The sequence below is a fragment of the Thermobia domestica genome, chromosome 1 (genome assembly GCF_964235325.1).
Source record: "Thermobia domestica chromosome 1, izTheDome1.hap1.1, whole genome shotgun sequence".
In the NCBI taxonomy this organism is placed as follows: Eukaryota; Metazoa; Arthropoda; class Insecta; order Zygentoma; family Lepismatidae; genus Thermobia; species Thermobia domestica.
In genome coordinates this window covers 279,476,781-279,491,865 of record NC_137454.1, presented here as the reverse complement: position 1 = coordinate 279,491,865, position 15,085 = coordinate 279,476,781, and the positions used below count along the sequence as shown (strand labels likewise).

The window sequence follows — 15,085 nt, the reverse complement described above, 5'->3', positions numbered from 1 at the left end:
CGGCAGGATACGTTTTGTTCTCTATGTGTGTGTTCATGCTATTATTTTGCTGTTATGTCGGTGTTTCGTCTTGTTTTTGTTTTTGATGAATATTCTGGTAAGTAGAACTACCGATTTTTTTGTACGTATGTATAGAGAAGGGATTCTTGTAAACATTTCAAGTATATTACATTGCATTGCATCTGATTATCTTCTCAGGATAGAACAATGAATGACACATTCGCAGACTTAAATATGGCAACCTTGATTTCTAACTGTTTCAGTGGGCTTGACACTTCCACCCTCATAGAAAGTGACAATGACCTTCCTCCCTCCCCTTTGGAAACTACCTCCCATGAACAGAAACCAGATTTTGCCGAAGGGAACTTCAACGCTATTCATTTCAATGCGCAAAGCCTTCTTTCAAATTTCGCGGAAATTGAAAGCATTGTATTCTCTTTTAAACATGTGCATGCAGTGCTTATTTCTGAGTCTTGGCTACAGGATTCTCTCTCAAACAACCTCGTTCATTTATCAGGTTTCCATCTCTTTACAAACAATAGAAAGGGTAAACGCGGCGAGTGTGTATGGCAATATACTTACGAGACAACTTCCAGGTCAAACTTCTGTCTCAGTCAGCTGGTGTATATAACAGTAGTTCAGAATATATTATACTCGAAGTCACTCTAGGTCACCAGACATTGCTTTTGAGTGTTGTGTATAGTCCCCCCGTACATCTTTCATAAACTTTGTTGACGATATTGCAAAACTTTTACCCAATTATCAGTATTCCATAATAATGGGTGATACAAATTGGGATCTTTTAACAACGAAAGACGAAGTCTTGCAATGATGGGATACGATCTCGGGCCTTAATCTTGCTATCTGTCCTCTTGGTCCAACCCATCACATAAGGAACTCGGCATCATGGATAGATGTGATACTTGTATCCAAGGAAGAACATGTAATTAGCCACGATCAAATCCACACACCGGGCATACAGAGACTTTAGATACATGAATGAAGTAGACCTGAACATCGACGCTGCCTACTTGCCGTGGCACTCAATAAACTGCCTCCCTACAGTTGACGAGCAGATATATACTCTAAATTCTTTAATAATAATTTTGTGATAGACACGCCCCTGTAGTTAAGAAACGTGTTTCGCGACCCCCATCACTCTGGTTAACCGATGAATTACGTTCGTTAATGGCGCGGAGAGATAAAGCTTATAGTGCATACAGGAGACATGTTAAAAATAGTGATCCTTCCAGTGATAGCACAATAAATCCCAATACAAAATTCGAAAACTATAAGTTATTAAGAAACCGTTGCACTCAAGAAGTAAGGAAGGTAAAACGGCGCTTTGCCTATGAAATACTTGAATTCGAAAATAATGGAGCAGTTCTTTGGAAACGGCTAAAAGTATTAGGTGTTGGGAGAAACATAGCCAAAAACGCAGTTAACTATACGCCAGATGAATTGAACACTTTTTTCTGTCAAAGCCGTATGATACCAGCCTCCATGAAACTGCAAACAATGAATAATATTGTAGCTTCGGAAATTAACTCTCTGTTCTCGTTTTCTCACGTACAGCCTGCACATGTATTAAAAGCGATCCAAAGAATTAAATCTAAAGCCACTGGTACAGATGATCTTTCAATAACCATGATCAGGAAATTCCTACCGCATGTACTTAATCCTATCACTGACATTTTTAATTACTCTCTTGCCACAGGTACTTTTCCCACAGTATGGAAACTCGCTAAGGTCCGCTCACTTCCAAAAAAGAACAACGCTGATAATATTGCAGACTATCGTCCTATCAGTGTTCTTCCCGTGCTTTCAAATGTTTTTGAATATATTGTAAATGATCAAATTCGGGAATACTTAACAACAAATAATTTATTGGATACATTTCAATCTGGTTTTTGAAGTAACCATAGCACATGCACTGCACTAGTAAACGTAACGGAGGATATAAGATGGGCTATTGATAACAGAAAACTGACGCTCCTTACTCTACTTGACTATAGTAAGGCATTTCAGACAATTGATTTTGACATATTACTTCAGAAATTATCATAATTGTTTAATTTTTCTGAATCAGTGGTTAAATGGTTTCATTCTTACCTTCACGAACGTAAACAATGAGTAGTGAACAATCAGGATCACATATCGACATGGCATTGTATCAACAGTGGAGTGCCGCAGGGTAGCGTACTAGGTCCCCTTCTCTTTGCCCTTTACATTAATGATCTCCCTAAAATTCTCACATATTGTAAATACCATATTTACGCTGATGATTTTCATTTATATGCTTCTTTTCCCCAACAAGATATTAATAATGCGATTGAGAAAATAAATACTGAGTTAAACAAAATCAGCGACTGGTCTACGGCTCATGGGTTAAAATTAAATGCAACAAAATCTCAGTGCATCTTAATTGGCTCCCCAAGAATTCTTTCTTCTATTAGTATATATCAGCTCCCAAATATAAAATTGTCCCATACTGTTATTCCATTCTCTATAACTGTCAAAAATTTGGGAGTCATAATAAATCAAAATTTGTCCTGGTCAGATCAAATAAATGGAGTTTGTGAGAGAGCATTTGATGCCCTACATACGTTAAATCGACTAAGAAATTTTTTACCAATATCTTTGAAGATCAAACTTGTGAAGGTACTGGTGTTCCCACATCTTGACTATTGTGATTCAGTATATTCTGATCTAACAGGAAATCAATCAAAGCGCTTGCAAAGAGTACAAAATGCCTGCATTCGATTTATTTTCAATATCACTTACAGAGAACATCTCACATCTTTTTATAAAAATCTGTCATGGCTGACGTTAGTTGGAAGAAGAAATTTACATAATCTTAGCCTACTGTACAAAATACTTACTACGTCAGAACCATCGTATCTAGCCCGTAGATTTTTATATTTATCAGACTTTCATACTAGAAGCACAAGATCACAAGATAATTTCTTGCTCTCCATACCCAGTCACAATTCTGATTCATACTCAAAATCCTTCGCAGTAAATACTACACGCCTCTGGAACATTTACCTCAATTAATACACAACGTTTCCACAGTTGCCAAATTTTAAAAAATCTGTAAATTCCCTTCTCTTAAGTAAAGATAAGGATACTGGTAGCACATGAGGCATCTTCGTTTTACCAGATTATTAATAACCCACATATGAACACACAACCAATAGGTAACCTATGTTAATTTGTACATCTTATATATTCATACTTCTAGTACCGCTATATGCAATATGCAATTTTAGGTTTCTCCATGTTATTTTTGTTTCCTCTATTGTATATTATTTTTCAATTTTTGTTTTTGAAGTGCTTAACCATTTTTTTTACTTAAGTAGTATATTCTTTTTATGTGGTTCAATACTCTTCTTTTGTAATTGTTAATATTTTCTATATATTGGTGTTTTTTTTTAATATATCTAATGTATGCACGTGGTTAAGTGCTCGGAGAAGGCTGCAGAGCCTTAACTTCGCCACGTAAAAGAAGTCATAATTAAATAAATAAATAAATAAATTTCATAATAGAATGGCCATTTACAAATATGGCCATAGCATACTTCCGACTTTGGATGACTTTTATGCTTTGTGTTTCACTACCACTGAATGCGTCTATTTGCGAAGTCCTATTCTTGGAAGTAGTATTCTTCTAGTTACAAGTTCATAAGAATTTTTCATATTGTGTCGGCCATTTTCCAATATGGCAGCCTTAGCACACCTGTAATTCTTTCCCAACTTTTAGTATGGTTTTCACTCTAATAAAATGCAACTATAAAGTAAGTTCCATGCTTTAAGTATATCGCAACTTTAAAACCATTTCTTATCTTGCGGGGGGCATTTTCCAATATGGCGGTCGTAGCACACTTACGACTCCAATATGGCGGTCGATTCCACTGCAACTCAATACATCTATTTACAAAGTGTCATGCTTATAACGATTTTTTCAATTAATTTTCATATTATGACTGGACTACCCGGCAAAATATCGATATCCCTTCATCTGATCATTAAGGAAAAGGCACTACTTATTATTTGTAAATCAAAGACATTGTACTTAGCAGTTTTTCTAATAAGTTGGTGAAGGGGAAAAGACCAGCTCAGACCGTTATTTTGTCTCTGCCTATAAAATCATTGCGATATACACGGTGTATTGGACTACCAGTTTTACTCGTTAGCCATTTTCTCGGCTCGTAATGCACGTAGCCACTTCAAACAAAATATTGAATAACCAAATCGAATGTCATGAATCAAATGGTGGTTCTTGCATGCACTCTACATACACACTGGAGCGATCGAGGATAAATTTAAACTAAGATAATGCAAACACATTTTGTGATACGAACTTTTTGATAGGATCGAATAATTTTCTTAAATGCGCTGTAACCAGGGTAAATGAGACAATAAAACTTTAAGATCGGAAGTTTATATTACAGTGAGAGTGGGTCTTAATTCGCAAGAAAATGCCAATAGCAATAGATTTATTCCTCCCATATTGAAAAAAATAATATAGTAGCATACATATATATAAAGAATTGCTGTTTCTTTTTCTAATCAGATAAATCTAATATCAGTTGCATTTCGCAAGTGCGATCTGCTTCAAGTTCGAACCACGTTGAGAGCGTGAATGTTATGTATTTTCCTTCGACCATTCATTTGGTCATTCTTCTGTTGTCACTTTCTTTAACATAACTGGTATATTGATCGGATGGAAAACTTAAAAGTGCAAACACAAAGTAACATTAGACTAAAACATACAGACAGAGTACTGGTATATCTTTGTACAGTTCAAACGTATTACTTTTTCTTTAGAAAATTCATACAGAGCAGTGAACTGACACTGCAGAACTGAATTTCGGGTTGTTATTTGGGAGCAAGATGAAAGAAAAAGTTACCTGCACGAATGGAAATTACTACTTTTAGAAAATATAGTGACATGAAGATGCTTCTGAACTTTATAATACATATTAAATCTGTAGCATCGAGTGGCAATACACTGGTATCGCCAGGAACAGCAGCAGGACACAACTGCCAGTGCTATGAATAGGATGTAAACAATAGCAGATATTAATCGACATGCATACTGCGTTAGTGATTACTTCATCAAAATGCGACACCTCTTCCCATACCTATGTACATTGTGGAAGAAGAGAAAATCGTTGTAGAGAATATCAAAACGGGCCATTTTTACAACCGTGTTTCGTTCCTTATGAAGGGGAAAATACTCTCCTAGTATGCATATGCCATCTGAACACGCAAAAGCAGGAGAGGAGAAAAATGACTGTTAATAATGTATAACGAAATTTTTTACCAATACATATTAAATATCCAAATATTTCACATTAGGAAACTTAGTATAACGATGATTGTCGTCTATTTTATGACCATGTCTGCTAGTACGCCTGCTCCACGTAACATACTTTTGTTCTTAGTGGTTACTTAATAGTAAGATATTGTAATTAAATTTATCTATGGATGAGGCCAAATTACTCGGAACATCACAAAAATAGCCATAACTCTCACGCTTATATATGAGGGCACCCTTGTGATTACTCAAATACGTTTAAATTAGGATACTCTCTAAACTTGTGCTGTCCAGTAATTGACTATATGTTATTCGGCATTGTTATTACAGGGAATGTGAAACACTCCATTTACAGGAAAATTACTTAACATAACAGTTGGAAGACATTATGTTGGAAACGAAGCGTCGTATATACCTACGACCAAAAGCAGGGTAGTCCAACATTTCACAACTGGTGAATCGCCCGTAGTAGCTTCATTCCCTGCCTGGAACGATCCTCGAATCAACCCCTTTCTATTTCTGATTATGTGAATAAAGGACGGACAATGTTGGAAGAAAGTACATAATGAAGTCATTTCGTAGTTAGCACCAACGATGACTCTGATCCTAGAGAGAACCGCTACATGCACAATAGCATATAACACTTACCTGCCCACAACGTATTGATAAGTGCATTAAGGTGCTTCTCGAGTGATATTACGTAGTGCACATTCGTACTTTTGACCAGGCCTTTATATTCCTTCCCGTATCTCGTAACCGTTTAAAATGGGTTCTATATTCATATCTTTCTTGACCATATTATCACCTCTGAGATATTGAAAATTCCTTCACAACCGTCCTACGTATGATTATTTAACGATTAAAAGTATAGCGAAAACGTTTTAATCGGGACCGGATTAACACAATCCGAAGCCCTAGGCTTTACTCCTGGAACAAGCTCCCCTTTCCCGCAAACAGGGAATGTAATCTAATATGAAACATATTTCTATTTACAGAATTTGAAATACTTTTGTTGTTGTTCTGCATTGTTTTAATACATGAAGAAAATTTTTATTTTGATGTCGAAAAGGAAAAAGTAGCCTATATTATAATATATAACAGAGAAATGCCCATATGGGAAATTTCTAGTATAATAAATTGATTTATTCTGTAAGCTATAGCGTTCAGGAGAGGGAACAAAATATGTTTATCCTAGGCGTTATGTAGACCTGATTTTAATAAAGAATACCATATAACAATTTAATATTTCTGCTATCTTATGGATAATTTATACATACCATATACACTAGTTTCATTGGTTCGGTGTCCATATCGGTAGCTGAAAGTAGTTGAGATGAAATTATAGCAGTAGTCTTTTCTTTAAGTACAAGCATCTCATTCTTTATAATTTGCGGAGGATTCGTATTTCCTGTAACAGATATCACAAACTTTTGATCAAGTAAACGATTTCTTTCTTCATCTTCAACTGAGAAGCGCAATAAGAAAAACCCTGTTGGATCACTTTTTAAATGTGAGTACCTCACTTTTCCTTCATTAACATCTTTCTGAGAAAAAGAATCGCCTTTCTGAAGAACATTCCATATTTGATCATCCGTTATAGTATTTTGTAATAGCTGTATCTGACCTGATAATGGAAGCTCTACTATCATATATTTTAATGAAGAATCTGATGAGTCATTATCCTCAGCGAACAGAACACTAGAAGTTATCAACCTGATTTCTCCGATGGGGACCTCCAAGCCACGATTTATTTTCATTATCGGTATTTCACTAGATTCTCGATTCCCAATGAGAATATGTAAATTACCCTGTGCGTTAAAATCACCATCTGTAACCTGAAAATAAACAAGATATTATATTCAAATAACTTAAAATTACTCCAGAATTAGTGAATGTTATCAATATTACAAATATATTTTTTTTACATAATTATTACGTAATTCTTAATTCTAAGTAATTCGATATATATATATATATATATATATATATATATATATATATATATATACAGTGGCGTAGCAATAGGGTAGACAGGGTAGGCATTCCTATGGGCACAGGGAATTTCGGTATATTAGGAGACGCCTAGGTTTTTTAAAAAATAAGAAGCAAATTATATAAACAGAGCGCCAAATTTTCATGGTACTTCTTTCTGAACATGGCAAGAATAAAAATTCCTGCTCACTTCACTCGCAGTTTATTACATTTGCGTATCAAATTATTAACATTACTCTAAACTCGTCGAGGTCATAGCACTGTATGACTAAGAAATTAATCCTCCTGTATTGATACGATATCAGTCCTATATTATATGTACTGAGCTTATTAACTTTAATTAAAATTCCCCAGCACAACAGGCTTCAACAATAATGGCAAATTCTATGACCTATAAAATCTGGATTAAAATGACAAGTGTTGTCATAATTATGAGACGCAGTACTATTGCCACGTACTGCGGCTACACAGAACCAAGCAGAAGCACCAAGGGTCGGGCAAACCGGATTACTCCCGGGCGCCAACGTCAGGGGGCATCCAAACGAGTATACAAAAAAAAAAAAAAGGTTCCAACGTATTTTCTAATATCACTGTAATAAAATGTTAAATATAGGCTAGGACTAGGTGGGCGGCGGCAAAAATACACTTTGATCATGACAAGTTTGCCCATAAATTGTACATCTCTGAACTGATAAAAGAATATGCATAAGCAAAAGTGAGAAAGAAACACTTCTGACTTTGTATACAGTATGTTTTTTTTTTTTAACTGAAAATAGAAAAAGCGGTTTCAAAAAGTTTTATTATTTAAAATAATATTTTATATGAAATAATCCAAACTATGTTATACAAATGAAAAATGTCTACATATAATACAATTCTAAATTATTTGACATTCAAATAAAATAACAACAGGCATAAATGAGGAATGGAACAATAATTGCTAACAGAATAATTGAAAAATATAATAATTTGAATAAAATTACATTAAACAAATTTAAGAAATAATTGCGAAAAGTAATTAAGTCAGCAGGAAATATATTTCGCTAGTCGAACCAAAGGAAGAGGTAGAAAACCACCTATCAACGGCATCATATCTAGTGTTACTGTCTGCTTTTCTACGCCATCCAATGATATTACACCTTATTTGTATAGTATGTCATCCAGTTGTATAAATGTTCAGTGTTGTCCTTTGTGTTAGAGAAGAAACATCTCATCTAGTTCTTTTCCATGTGGTAAGATGCCAAGAACCGACGACACGTTGCCACGTTGGTAACAATAGATATGCGTTGAATTAGGAAAGATGTTGAACGAATATCTCCAGTAACGATAGAAATGCGTTTGCCTACTTCTCTAATAAAATTAAGGCTTGCAGATCCCCAAGCATCACTACTCTCGAAGGCAATTGGAGCAAAAATAAATTTATCAAGGAGGTTGATATATTTCCTTTGCTTTTCTACTTCTCTACGACTAGCAACAGCTCCAGCATTCATAATAGCTAAACGGAGACTTGAATGGGCAAATGTATCTGTACACCTAAACTCCCATATTAGTGATTTGCCTTTCAACAAAGGAACTAATGTCATGCCATCAGGGCGTTTACCATCTGTACGACAACATCCTGAAGTTTCACGTACGGAAGAAATTCCAGCTGTGGTAAGGGCTCGTGAAATGATATCATTCACAGAGGAGTGTCTAGCGTGTCTACCCATGCTCTTCATGGATGAAAGGCCATGCTGGCCACGTTGGTTAACTTGATCCCCGCAAGCTGGACAGCGATGTGGCTCACAAATATCTGCTTTGGCGACCTAATCTCAAGGCGACAGAGATTCGAAATGCCTCATTAGTCATATGAAGACCTAATGGTAGGGAGGGTATTGCATTCAACCATGCCCCAGACTTGTAGGGATAAGGCAGCACGAATCCTTGCTTCATCCTCTGGAGCAATAACTGACTGTAAGAGAAGTTCATGAAAATGCGCTGCAATTGGTGTGTACCAAGATGCCTGAGAACCTCTTTTGTTAATTTCTGGAAGATCTGTGTCTGTTAAATTTTTCCATTTGGTAGAGCCTTCTTGAAGTGTGCAATCTGGGTCTAGGTGGTAACCTTGCGGAAGAAGAATCTCGACTAAACGAAGAGATTCGTGGTAGGACGCTAAAAAGGAAGGAATCGCCATATCCACGGATCGCTGAATACCAAGACTCCCTAATCTCAGAAGTAAGGATGCTTGAATCCAAGATTCGTCGCTTAAGGAGCAGTATAAAATTGACTTCAGACCCATTTTAAGGATATGATCATATTTCTCCGGCAGTGGAGTCTCATTCCAAGATGGAAAGCATCGTAAGAAGTAGTTTAAATGAGGGATCGACAAAGAGGCACGTAGAAGAAAGAAAGCTCATGGACAGAAATTGAGGCGAGTCAAGACAAAAAATATTCTAACTTCGATATTTTGCTTAACAGAACATTAGTCAAAGCTTCCTTTGTGAGAGCGGCGCCTATTAGACAAGCATCTTGGTTAGTTAGGAGACGTATTCCCGGGAGAGTTTCGTCAATTTTTTTTAAATAATAGGTCAAACTAGGCTTCGTCTGACCCCCCCCCCCAAAAAAACTTCCCACTTTGAAATATTCAAATGTAGGCCAAGTGCAGATGACTTCCCATTTATTTGTGCTAGAGCTGAAAGATCTACCTCAGGTTCATCAGCGATAATTCCATCATCCAAACACCAAATGTTTAATTCAGTGTTGATTGATTTCACTGAGGAATGAATGGTTATAGCAAAAAGTGCTGGGCCCAGAGGATTGCCTTGTTGTACTCCTCTCTGAGATGAAATAGAGTCTTGACCTAAGAATAGATCACTGGGTTGAGCGTAACATTGGTAAACATATAGATAGATTGAAGGAAATATATTCAACACTGTAGTGAGCATGGAGTCCCGGAGAAGCTCGTTAAATGCGTTGAGAAAATCCAGCTTTAAGATAGCATTAGGAGCATTGTGAATGGAGGAAAAATAAACCCGGGTTGCATGTACAGCTGCTTCGGCTCCGTTGGGAGTACAATCACCAAGTTGATGGGGAGACAAAAATTTCTTAAAATGCTCCCGTGTTCTGAAGCATGTAATTTTTGCTGATATTCTGCGCCAGATATTACAAACGGCAATAGGTCTAATTCCACCAGATTTTTTTAGAGCAGTAAGTTTGGCTCCGAAAAACAATGGCCGAACTTCCAAGAGAACTTTTCCTGAAATAATTAAATTGAACAGATCGCATAATGATTTTACGAGCTTTTCCTTCGATTCAATTACTTGACAGGATAGGAGATCTTTGAGAATCCAAGGGCGAAGACCATCGAGATCTCCTGCGCTGCCAGATGGAAAGGAATTAACAGCCCCTTAACTTCATTAATCGAAACTCCTTGACAATTTTTTCGGTCATCTGGAAGTATCGGTAAAGTAAATTCACCAGGGTGGGCTGGGTGCTTCTCCAATAGCGTCTCAAACACAGAAATGTCGGGGGCTGCAACAGTATCATCTGACATTAGTAGACGGACTACTCCACGGATGTCACCATCTGCAAGTTTGTTTTCTACAATCTTAAGATTGGAAACATTCTGTTTTGGAAGAGATTTCCTGATCTTTGTTGGATGCCAGGTTAAGGCGTCAATACCTACATCACACCAAAGACGAACTCTTTGTTTTACCCACGAGGTAAGGTTTTTTTTTTTACATTTTCAGATTTTTTGGGAGGGACACGTCTTAAAATATGATTTGAGGATCTTAACGATATTAATATTTTGCCCAAGTTAGACAACGTCAAATCCTGTGTGCCTTTATTGCGGTTAGAGATGTTAGTTCTTTTAGTTTTATAATCAGGATAGCTATTATTATAGATATGACAACAATCTTCGTCCCCATTTATAATCTGATTCTTTCTCCCTATGAGTATAGCTAATCCTCTGGAATTCACATAATGTTTTCCACAGTCAGGATGAAAGAAAAACGGTAAAAAAAAAGTAGTAGTAAACGAAGAAGTGGAACTGCATGTAGAGTAGAGGAGTCGCTAAATTTATTTTTTTTTTAACGAGGGCGATTACTAAACAACACCTACTAATTGAAATCATGATTATTTTCCAATAAAGTAAAATTCAATAAACTTTCTTGTTATTGTTCGTCCCTCAATGCATACTCATCTCATGGTTAATTATCCCATATCGGACTCCCGAAGAAAACTCATCGAAACAACTTATTGACCGTGCCAATAGCGACTACTCTCAGTCATTACTACGTTTTCTTTCATTCAGAAATAGAAAAGAAAGAGAAGAAAGTAGAAGGGTAAAAGAAGGAGGTAGAAAAAGGAAGAAAAAAGAAGAAAGCAAACAAATAGGGTATTTTAATAAGAAACAGATTACTGGATAATTTCGGAAATATAGTAAGAAGTCGGGAAAATCGTTGAAAGATGAATCATTCTAAGTGTTATTAACGACTACTCAATTTTGGAATGCTTCGGAATAGACACATGTTCCCTCATACCACCCAGACCTAGCTCCAGGCACCACGTTCGTGGGGTTGCCCAGACCTAGACCAGGAAATGAGAAAATCGAAATCATTCTCTGTAATGTTATTCCAACCGGTGATTGATAACCATCCAGCATCTGAACTCTGTTCTCTAGGATCGACCACACATATGAATTAGCTAAGAAAGAAAAAAAATCAAACTTATAACTCAATATGAATTTATGTATCGTATCAATAAGAGTTTCAACTTCCTGGAAGAAAGATGTCGTATTTAGGCTCATCCTGTTATTTTCGTCTCACTCCTAGAGCCGATTTAAACTGTTAGTAGCGGTCCTTCATGACCTAGGTTATTTACCTTACCATATGTATTAAAATATAACACATATATTATACACATTAATATGACAAAGGATATTACTAAAATTACTTAAATTAAATCTATCATGCATTCACTCGCTCACTCACTCAGGACAGTGTATATATTTCTAAAGGAAACCAACTAGCTACAAAGGTACAAATAGTTTATTACATTCATGGTGAAAAGGAAAAATAATTATAAAGAAAGTATTAAAAAAACAAGTTCTTGGTTATATATCAATAGAATACATGGAGTTATATTTTAGTAAATCTTTATATATTCAATCATCTTGACAAATGGAAAAAGAAAAAAAATAATTACATATAATATATCTTAGGCATGCTAAAGCAAAATTGTGATTTGCGACATACGCAAAGAAGACACTTGTTTTACAAAAAAAAAAAAAATAGACAAAGAAAAGAAAAGAAATAAAACTTTTGGGTGTAATAGCACTTATGAGTCTGTACTTCACATTGAGCAATGAAATATTAATAATTTTGAGCGTTCAAATCACAAATCGCGCACTACTTGTAGCGTCCAAAACATTTCGGTCCATTTAACTTAGTTTGTGTTTATATATATATATATATATATATATATATATATATATATATATATATATAACTATTGGTTTATAAAACCATTCATCAACTATATTTAGTTTGTGACTATTAGCAGTTTATAGCTGCACTCGCATAGTGTAACATTTATACCCATCTAGGTATTTTGAAATCACTTTCCGCCAGAAGATGTTTCTCCTCTTAGTCAGTCCATTTCCAAATTTATTAATTGGATAATTTCAAGTTATTTGTTTAACACTGGGACACGTCATGAAACCTTTCCTTAGGATCACTTTTGTATATATGTATATATGGTTCGAATTTAAGACGATCTTCCACAGGTGTAAGGAGTATGATGATTTACATTGAGGATAAAAAAAACACTGGTGAAGTCACAGGATACATATGCAGGTGAGAGGGATTAAAGGTACACTTTCCACAATGGTTTTAGGTTGGTAGTTCAGGGATAATATTCATTATGATGTGGGTTACATTTAGACCTGCCGTTACTTCTTAATACATGCCATTAAATAATTACATAGGTTATGATTTACATCTATTCAGAAGAAAGGAAAATTATTTGAGTGCACGGCGGTATTCTTGACAAAAATCTATATTCTTATATTCGTCGGAAAACTTACTGGTAAACTATAGCAACCAATACACGTTTGGGGGGACAGACACGAGCGCTCTTACATATATCCATATAACACATTTAATATCATACTTTACTTTAACATCATATTCACATACTAAGCACATGTACATTTCGACGTATTCATTTATCTCTCTCTATATATATATTCATATTTAATAATCGCGCACACATTTTAAGTAATAACCCCAACAATAACTTCAGAAAAGGTTGCAAACATTGTACAAGAAAAACAAATGACTTCCGACATTACATTTAAAAAAATGATCTTTTTACCTGATACCGCGCGTCTATAAATTTTAACTTTCATATAGTCAATTCGTGCTTAAATAATAAAAAAAACTTTGTGAGGCAGGCACGTAACACAGAACATTCCTAAAGATATAAATAGATAAACCAAAATACAATTTCTGGGCCCAGGTTAACTACAAGATAAACGAAAACCAAAACAGAAAGGAAAGTGACCAATGGATTAAAAAAAAACTTAGAGGGACGACGGTGAAAGAACGTAATTGAAGTGTCGTCAAATATGAAGTCGTTATTCATTTTGGCAATAGGTCAAAATGTGATGGAGGACCCAATCATTATCTATTCTATCCATGAATTGTGTCTTCCAACATCTCAGCTGGTAATTTCAGATCAGAGTTGTACGTTAAATAAATTGTAAGCGACAAGTTCAAAATCTGGGGGGGAGGTTGAAAAATTTAAAAAGAAACTTGAAGAAATGAAGACTGAGAGAGAGATAGAGAAGAAGGAAGACGAAGAATAGGGGCGCCAAAGACTTAAGAGAGAAATAACTAACGCTACAAAGATAGAAGTCGAATTTCGCTCTCAACAAATCCATAGCCAAAATATTCTTAATATGCCAAAAGGGTGGTCTACTCAAATACGTAGACTCAAGGGGAAACACCTGGTGCCAAGAAGCAAGTCTGTGTCTTGTAAATAATAACTTCACAAGTTATTGCTTGTAAAATTATTATTTAGTAACCGTATCCGGCCCAAACCAATAGGCGAAAGAGAGAAAGGGGGGAGGGCAAGATGTCATTGCCCTAAATTTTGAAATTTCTAAAACAATAAAAAAAATTATCCGACCTCTCCGAAAATTAAGACAGGATCTAGAGGAAAGTACGAAAATTAAACCGAAGGCAATGAAATAAGAGAGACCCTAATTATGGATTTGCCAAAATAATAAAAAAATTAAATAAACTGGATTTCGGATCGGTGATTTCTATTGCCAAACTTCACCGATAGCTCCCCTTCGCAGAATGCGCTAAATTCTGAGGCATCGATTAATTTCCATCACTATCTAGTTTGAAAACTGAGAAAGGAAAACGAAAATATTCAAGGGGGGAGGGGTCGATGCCCGGGTACGGTAATAAATTTCAATAACTAATTGTTTTGTTTTCGTAACCCTGTCAGAGCTGTCGCCTTCATGAATACTGTAAGCTAGCCCGAGTAGGTAACGTGAAGGAAAGAAAAAAAAATCTCACGGAGCAGGATATTCTATTTTAAAACCGACCGAAAAATATAATTCACTACAACCCGTTATGTAACAACTATTGTGTTTACATAATTGATTATTAAATATGTCCAGTCAGCGATTATATGATGCTACAAATATTATTAAACGAGATTATTATGAACGAATACGACTGCAATAACAAATTAAGCTATTAAGCACTAACATAG

General features: G+C 35.5%; 1 protein-coding gene across 6 annotated transcripts in view; it reads right to left on the bottom strand.

Moving 5' to 3' along the window:
- The window catches only part of LOC145661112 (extracellular matrix organizing protein FRAS1-like), a 3,375,101-nt gene that overhangs the window by 1,479,801 nt on the left and 1,880,215 nt on the right, over nucleotides 1-15,085 (bottom strand). For all 6 annotated transcript variants that reach the window (XM_081726561.1, XM_081726566.1, XM_081726573.1 and 3 more), the window contains one exon: nucleotides 6,601-7,158. In XM_081726561.1, coding sequence (XP_081582687.1) covers nucleotides 6,601-7,158 — 558 coding nt within the window. The remainder of the gene's footprint in view (nucleotides 1-6,600; nucleotides 7,159-15,085) is intronic.